This window comes from Thermobia domestica, chromosome 10, assembly GCF_964235325.1.
Source record: "Thermobia domestica chromosome 10, izTheDome1.hap1.1, whole genome shotgun sequence".
NCBI lineage: Eukaryota > Metazoa > Arthropoda > Insecta > Zygentoma > Lepismatidae > Thermobia > Thermobia domestica.
The window spans coordinates 33625065-33634416 of NC_137463.1; the positions used below are offsets into that span (position 1 = coordinate 33625065).

General features: G+C 33.9%; 1 protein-coding gene across 1 annotated transcript; it reads right to left on the bottom strand.

Annotated features, from left to right (window-relative positions):
* Window positions 1-4128: 4128 nt before the first annotated feature.
* LOC145662418 (STAM-binding protein-like A) lies at window positions 4129-6220 on the bottom strand. Its single transcript, XM_081727974.1, has one exon. It carries the CDS (start codon window positions 6002-6004, stop codon window positions 4331-4333), a length of 1674 nt encoding a protein of 557 aa, XP_081584100.1. The 5' UTR covers window positions 6005-6220; the 3' UTR covers window positions 4129-4330.
* Window positions 6221-9352: the final 3132 nt, after the last annotated feature.

Sequence of the window (9352 nt, forward strand, 5' to 3'; positions counted from 1 at the left end):
CTTAGATCCTTGTCTGTAACCAAACACACATCTGAGTGGGGTCCCCAAAGTTACAGAGAAATTGGCGCCGTTGGGCCCATGGATTCTTAATTACGTTACTAAGTGAAACTTACTGCTGAGAGCAAAAATGTATCTCACACCTCATTGGTGCATTCCAAAAGAGTGTGCTTACCACCGCTGCATATCAAATTTAATGAAGAATTTTATAAAATTTTTTGATTAAAAAAAAAATCTCCTGCATTCATGTATTATATTTGAATTCTAAATTTCCTAAAATTATCGATCCAAAATTGAAGAAAGTAATATTTATTGGACAACAAATCACATCATTATTGGATTATGATAATTTTGTAGAAGTGTGAATCTCCTGCAGGACAAAGCGTGGAATGCCTCTCATGGTTTTCTAGGAAAACACAAAGCAGACAACTATCGTGAAAAAGTATGAGTTTGTATATATCAAGCTATGGGATGCACTATGCTTTAAAAATTCACTTCTTAGATTCTCACTTAAATTTTTCTCAGAAAACCTAGACTCACTAAGCAAAGAATATGGCGAACGATTCAATCAACAAATTTCTACAAGAGTAAAACAGTACCAAAAATTGAGTCCTTGGACGCTGGCTGACTGCTGCTGATCATTAAAGGGAAACATCCCAGAAGTTAAATAAAGCCGAAAATCACCATTTACAACTTCTTAGGTAAATAACAACGATGTTTACTTTTTTATTTCCTTTTTTTTTTTACTGTAAGAGCAGGATACAAAAAAGACTGAAATAAAATCTTTAAGTTTTACGTCCCACTTGTACGCCGGTTAGGCCAAAGGAGACGGTGATGATGAGAGATGAGTGAAATGGTGTAATGAAGAAAGTGGGAGGAAACAGGATAACCTAACCCCGAGAAAACCCACGAGCACGATATTTGTCCACCACAAAGTCCACACGGCGCGAGCTGGGATCGAACCAGGTACCCCAAGCACCGGAGGTGAACGCTCTACCACTTTTTTTTTAAAAAAAACTTCCTGACAATATTTACTTCAACACTTTTCAGGACTACTAGACTCGACAGGGGCACGAACACAGATACATTGAGGACAGTTAAAATCACACCCTTGTTCTTCAGAGGGACTCGAACCCCCAATGGATTTCATCTCACGATCATCAGCCTAGCGCCTCAGACCGCTCGGCTCCACCCACCGGCTCCACTGAGCTACCGCGCCCCCCAAGAGCAGGATACATTCGGCAATTCGAATACCTATATGGCATGTGTGTTCCATAAGATATATAACTTTTTAATTTTGTTGCCTGTTGTTAAGTTGCTGCAAAGCGGATTGCATAATTGAAAAAATACAATTTTCAAAATATTTTACCGAAATTCAATGATCCCCAGTTCCCTATATGATCGATTACGACAAACTTCATATCAGGTGAAAGCTTTGTTCTTCCATAGTAATCTGATAATTCCAATTCCAATTCCAATCGTCCTTCTAAGTTAATAATTCTAATTACAGTTTTGAATTCAGAATGAAAAAGACACTTAAGACTTGGTAACTTTAGTTCTTGTGAAAGAATAAAAGAACTTGTAGATCAGTAAAATCTTTCAAGAATTTTCTATAAAACTATGCTTATCGTGGGAAAAACAAGCATTTCATCTAGTTTCTGTAATGAAAGCTTACTGTTAACAATTCGTGTTGTTGATATATACTCTACTGTAGAGGATAAAATAGCATCTGCATTGGCAATTATAACTTTACGTAAACATGGTTAAGCTTTGTGCAGTGCACGTAGAAGATCAACATGTTTCACTGTAGGAGACATCATGATTGACTAAATTATAATTTAACGTCCATCTAATTTAAACTTTTTGTCGGTATGAAGACGAAATAACAGGTCATCAGGGAAAATGTTCATATGAAATCGTATTTCGTTAAGTGTATCTTGTTGATCAATTAACAAATAGCGATGTGAATTATTCATTGCATCCTTGTAACTTTCGTGCAAAAAAAAAAAAAAAAAAAAAAAAAAAAAAAATCATATGATTGATTTGTGATTTTGTCACACGGATTTTTAAACAACAATAAATATGAACAAGTTAAGCTGATATTACGATTTTGTTTATTTTGATGGAACATGTCTTGTGTAATGAAAATCACACTAAGATTTCGCTGATGATATATTCTGGTTAACATGTCAACAACATCGTGATTCACTTCACGCATATGATCATCAATAATAATCAGGTCCGTTTTCAGGTTGAAAATCTTTCATTCATGGTAGTTGTGCGTGAAATTGCACAGGAGCAGACAATGCAGTACGTATGTGTTGTCATTCTGAAGAACACCAGTATGTGTTACGAAATTTCGTATTCATCATGCTAGAGAAATTGGAAAGTATTCAGTTTTGAAAATAACTTTGGCCACGACCACTAGGTCTAATGAAAATATATATAAATGGATGTTTTCATTGTGTATCCATGATGAATACTTTATTTCATATTACATTCATATTTAAATAGTATCACGGTTAATTGTTAAACTTATCCGGATTGCTATAGAAATTAAACGGTGTCATTTTTCCGAAAGTAGTTAACCTGTTAACCAATAAAATTCTCTAGTTTGAAAAATAAAATAAATAGTTTTAATTTCTTTCGCTCGAAATTTTTCAACTGTTGTTTGATTTTCTTTAACAAATTTTTGTTTGATAAAATTTCAGCTTTTTAACAATTCTAGCTTGAATATCTTTTGTCTATAAAATTTTTAGTTTAAAAATTTTGTTTGCTAAGCGTTTTTAGTTTCAATTTTTTTGTTTGATTTTACTTAACAGTTTTACTAGTATTTTTTAAATGAAATTTTTGTGTAACAATTTACGTTGAAAATTGTCTTTAACAAAGTTTTAATTTGAAAATATTTTCCTTTGCGAAAGAAAATTCAGACATTTTTATTTGTCAGAAAAGTAAAGTTTAAAATTTTTGTTAGCTAAAATGTTTAATCTGAGAAACTTTGCTAATTTGTTTGTTTATTGCATTTTACTTTTAAAAACATGTTCATACTTGTTTAAGCTTCTGACATGATTTTAGCTACCTACTAAAGATGTACAGTAATATGATAGGTGTATATGTAGAGAAAACATTCTATTAGTTGTATCATCCGTACGGTACTCAGCCATAAGACAACATATCATGTAATAGGGAAAGAGAGAAAGGACGTGATGAGACGTAGTGAATGAGGAGTGATAACACGTGGTACGTGTGACGTATATATATGTGTATGAAGAATGTTCAGTTAGTTTCTGTTAATGTGGTGCCTGAAGATGACCAGTGCTTCAGGGAGGACCAAAACTCAAAGGTATGTATCATGAGCTTAACTACAGCTGGACATCCCTAATCACAAACATGTATCATAAAAATGACTAAAGTTATCATTCATAGGAAAATAACGTCTCATATCCAAATTCAAGGAGGTTTCTAGACACTAATAAAGTCCGTAAGCCATGATAAAGCATCATTTCCAACCAAAGGAGTCCATTTTAACATAGCAAGTCGCCATTTTCTTTATCATGGCCTATCAGGAAGGAACCATTTTCTTTTAGACTTTTTCAGAACTGCAACTTCAATCATGGTAGCGTTAACACGGCATGAAGTCACAATGAAGAACCGCAGAAGCATCACTTCTCATTCACTACTTTCAACACATAAAGTAAAACTCCAGACTACACAACATAACGTTGCAGTCAAGTGACAGAGAATGACATAAGTTCCTAAAATGAACAACGTGGGTATCTACTTTGTGTTTAAATGCTCGTAAAGGAGAAAAATGAAATGAAATCTTTAAGTTTTACGTCCCACGGTTATGCCGGTTAGGCTAAAGGAGACGGTGATGATGAGTAATGAATGAAATGGTGGAATGAAGAAAGTGGGAGGAAACGGGAGAACCCCGAGAAAACCCACGCACACGGTGTTTGTCCACCACAAAGTTCACTTGGCGGGGGCTGGGATCTCGTAAAGGAGAGTAAAATGCTCATCCATAGGAATATATATACTTAATCGTAAACTTGGTTCACTTCAGTTGCTCTTACACATTCCAAAACGAAAAACCAAAATAATTCATTTCATGAAATAATAGAAGTATTAATTAAGAATTAGCCTTCATATTAGAAACAGTTACATAATCCTTTCTTATCTAAATCGTAATATCGAGGAATGGTAACAACAAAACAATTTATCCATAGGTTTTCTCACCTAGAGCTAAATTTAAGGAAATATCTAATATATAATATGGAAAATCTGATTTTTTTGTCTCGCTCAATCAGCAAATCAGTAAAGAGGGTTTGTCTTCTCATTCATTTTGTGGGAGTTTTAAATCAAATTTAAACCTAAAATCCATTATTTTTACTGCTTTTTTGTCCGAAACTTCAAAATTCGTTGCTTCTTTTGTCAAGGACTCTTCATTGTGGGGATGTATGGCTTCCTGATTGTTGCACGACTTTATGACTCCCACTCCATAATCAGTTAAAGTAAAAAATTCTGTTTTATTGTTACACGGAATGCACGCAATGGCAAAAGCTGAAGGACATTCTTCCATTAATTCACTCAAAGCGTGTAGATCATCACTTTGTATGTAGTTTGAGTCCGACAAACAGGTATAAATAATCCCCATTACGTGAGTCCGGCTCTTTTTAAGTAATGCCTCACTTACGTTACATGACACACCTGGTAGATAGTCCACATACGCTTTTCTTTGCAACTGAGGACTTAATAGTATATGAGAGACAATGGGCTTCTCGTCCTTCTTGGAAGCACAGAGTAATCCGACAGTTTTGAGGCCTCTGGTCGTACTTTCGGTAGCATACAGAAGGAACTTCTTACACATTTTTGCCGGGATAATAAAAGACAAAGTTTTGTCTCTTTCATGTCCAAAGATACCAGTTCCTAGATGATATTTGTCTCCTTTATAAATCACTAAATTTCCCAGCTCTATTGATGTTGTTTGGAGAAATCTTGGACTAACATACTTCGTATACAAATTAATGAATTCTTCACTTGCTTCCGATGATATTTCACTGATATTTTTATACTTTCTCTCTTTCAGCAACAACTTAACATCACCTCCCTTGTGAACATAGTCGTGTTCATGAACATACGTAATTTTTAAAGACTCTTTTATTACATTGATAAGTTTTTCGAGAGACATCATTATATGATCCTTTTCACCAAATTCAAGAGTAAACTCAGCAGCATCACCAAATCTCTTAATTATTTCTAACGCTCTAACTGAGAGCATTAATACATTTTCGTATTCCATTTCATCCAAATACAGTTTAATTAAAGGGAGCATTGAAATAGCTGATTGTACATAGCGCACAGCATTCGCGTCATCTGGAATACACAATGCTTCACTAAACTTTTGCACCAATGCAAGTCTTTCTTCCGGATCCATACCAACGAACTCGCGTGATGAAAAATTTATGTTCTTCAATATATTCTTGGATCTCTTATTAGATTCGAGAGGAATCAGATTCAAATTGGATTTACTACTAGAATCAAGTGGAGTCAGGCGTAATTTGGGTTCATCTACATCTAACCTGGATTTGCTAACAGATTCTTGATCATTCAAACCCAAATTATATTTATTATTACTTTCAATTTGAAGTGGATCCAAAATAGAACTGCCATTAGATTCAAATTGTTTTATTTCAGAATTTGATGTATTAATTGTTGAAAATAGATTTAGATCCAAGTTGGATTTTGGATCAGTTTTAATCACATTCAAGTCTAAACCATGATCCTTGACCAAACTACATTCAACTTGACTCACACTTAAATTGCGCTTATTATTGGCTTCAATTGAATTTAGATTCGAATTGCAATTTTCATCAATTTCAACTTCTTGTATTTTCGAATATGATTTTTGATTAGCTTTAAGTGAATTCAGATCTAAGCTGGATTGATTGTTAGTTTCAAACGAATTTAAATCCAAAACTGGGACACAAGACTCGTTCCCTTCATCCATTCTGCGTTATTCTTTATTGGAGAAAGTGATGCTTAATTAATTTCGAGATTGGCCGGAAAATAAGTTTCACATAGTTCTTGGAGATTGACATAGTTATTTCTGTTTCTAAATGAAGGCAAATCTTATTTTTAAACATATTTTTTATCAATATAATATAAACATTAGTGAATAAATAAATTATCAGGACACCATTTTCGAGGCTGTTTTATTATGATCGTTAGTTCATTGTTGCTAGGATAATGATACACTACAATATATATCAATAATACTATAAATGATTGTGAGGAACAGTTTTCAAAACCATTTCCACATGAGATATAGGAATTTTATGGGATCGATTTTCGATTCCGTTCTTATGCAGAATCGAAATAATGAACAAACTACACCTGAGATTGCGTCTTTCATTTAAAATGTATATGAAAGTGGACAGTCTATTCTCTGTAGTTACGAGGCTAAGACAGACATCGCTAAAAATAGTCAACACATTTTAGGTCATGTAAAGCTAAACATCTCTGGTGTCCAAAATAAACTAAAAAAATATTTTATATTCTTCTACGAGATCTCTTTCATTTAAGTTGCATATAAATGTGGGTCGCCTATTCCCTAAGCATGATACTTACGATTATAGGTATTTAATTTTTTTTTTTTTTTAAATATTCCAAAGCTGGTCCCTCAAAGAAAGCTGGTCACAATTCGAAACTTAAGAAAACTATTACTTCATATTCTTCTATGAAGCTCAATTTTTCATTTAAGATTCATACGAAAGTGGGGCGTCTATTTTCTAAGTATGATATTGTGTTTAAAAAAGGTTAGGATAGTAATTTTTAGAGATATTGTTCACATATTTTCCCTATATCTCTGGCGCCAACTGACAACTTAAGAAAATTACTTTATATTATTCTACGAAGTATATATTTTGTAGTGTAATAAATATAATAAAATGAAGTCTTTCCGTTTAATGTCCCACGATTGTGGCCTTTAGACTGACGAGGAAGGTCCATAAACCTTGAGAGTTGAATTTTGATGAAAATTAGTGACAAGATTTAGTTCGAGTTGCTAAGTAACGTAGTAATAGTCACTCGATGCGCAAACGCTTCGTTAAGCTGCTACACCGACGCCATCTTGAAATCCAGTAGGCAATGTCCAAGAATACCATTTTGGCACAAAAATGAAAAAGATTTTGATAGATCTGACTTCAGTATTGTAAATCAAGGTAGAGCATCTATATGCAGCAGTACTTCCAGTGCAAGATCGCCATATTGAAATGCAGTCAAATACAATAAATGGCAAGGGGGTCATGTAGGGTATCAAATAGCACTGGAATTTACTTCTGAATCTATTTCCGCAACCAAAGTTTACGTATCTGTTTTCACTTCAGAGTTAAGAGCTCTCTCGCTCACAGGAACATGTAAAAACTGAGCAAGTAAAATTTGTGTTATGAAATGCGGTCGTGCGAGCACTTGTAGAATTTTAACTAATGCAGTACAATAGCCACTATACCAATCAGATCTTGAGACTAGTGAGAGAAATCGTTAAATTAAATTGAAATGCTTGTAGTGGAAAATGGAATAGCAGCACTGCAACAAATTATACCTATTTCAAAGTGCGCTATAACGTTATATGTAAGTCTGTGTGTGTTGCGATTATGCATAGCATTTAAATGTGTAATATAAGTTAGATGCAACGGCACATATGACTTTACAAGGATATGTTTTGAAGTTATTAGAAAATTAATAGAAAAATTATTAGAAAAATAATATAAACTGATTTCACATAAGCAAATATTAACCTACTAACCTTTTGCTCTTCAGTTGTGATAATGAGGATCCAAAACGAAGTGATTAGCACACAGCATCATGGAGCAGTGCAAATACTTAACAAATACACTTTCGTCACAATCTTCATGACTACAGACTCTATTTTCTACTAGTCTCCAGAACATTTGTAAATGAACCAACTATTGCTCCTGTTACATACCAACATTTCTACCATGCATATGCAAGCATGTCCTTTAGGACTGGCGCACAAAATTGATGATACACCACAGAATGCATTTTCATTATGAACATTCTGCCATATAACTTGTACACCGAACAAGTGAACACTGCTACAATTAGTTATTTATCACAGTTTTGATATGAAAACTAGTCTTGCCCTTATTATAAGCAAGTGTTTTATCGTTAAAGGTGGAAAGATGCAGATATTTAATTATTTAATATTGAAGGAAAAAGCAAGAAAGAGGCTTGTTTTATGGATTGCAATTGGGTATTGAATCTTGTAATAATCTTTATTGTCATCTATTCTTAGCAGGTGTGTATGCATTCTCTTATCACTAATAGCAGAACAGACACAAGAAAAGTGAATTCTAAGTTTTCAGGTGTATCTTCTTGTAAGAATTGGCTGTGAACTGATAATTTAAATCACCTTCATTGTTCAATGCGGCAGCAATAAATCAATTTTATATAGACAAATTGGCAATAAATACATTAAAGTATATTAATTTCGTAATATACACGGTAAATTATAGGTTGTCAAGTATGAGTATTGGAATAGAATGCATTATTCTGCAACAATGATCGTCTTTGCGTAAGGTTTCAAGATTGGAGAAGAAAATAAACACACTATAATGGACCACGTAATATTGCCTAAAATAAATTTTTGGTTTGATACAGTTCAACGTCCCACACTTACGCCTGCTACGCTAAAGGAGTCGTGGACCTACTGATTATAGTGAAATCCGAACTATTTTGGTCGTTCAACTAATATGCACCAGTTTATATCATTTTTCTAATATATATCTGAACAATCCCTTTGGTATTCTCTGCTTGTCAGTACTATTAGATGTGTTTCATCGACCAGCAGTCTATTCCATCGCACTTTGAAATAGGTATAACTTGTAGCATGCTGCTATTCATTTTTCACTACAGGCATTTCAATTTAATTAACGATTTCTCTTACTAGTCTCAAGATCTGATTGGTATAGCGGCTATTGTACTGCACTAGTAAAAATCCTGCAAGTACTCGCACGACCGTGTTTCATAACACAAGTCTAACTCACGCAGTTTTTTTTTATATGTTCCTGTGGGTAAGATAGCTCTTAACTCTGAAGTAAAAACACATATGTAAAGTTTGTTTACAGAAATGGATTCAGGAGTAAATTCCAGTGCTATTTGATACCCTACATGACCCCCTTGCCTTTTATCATATTTGAGTGCGATTCAATATGGCGCCTTTCAATATGGCGATCATGCCCTGGAAGTACTCCTGCATATAGATGCTCTACCTTGGTTTACAATACTGAAGTCAGATCTATCAAAATCTTTTTCATTTTTGTGCCAAAATGGTATT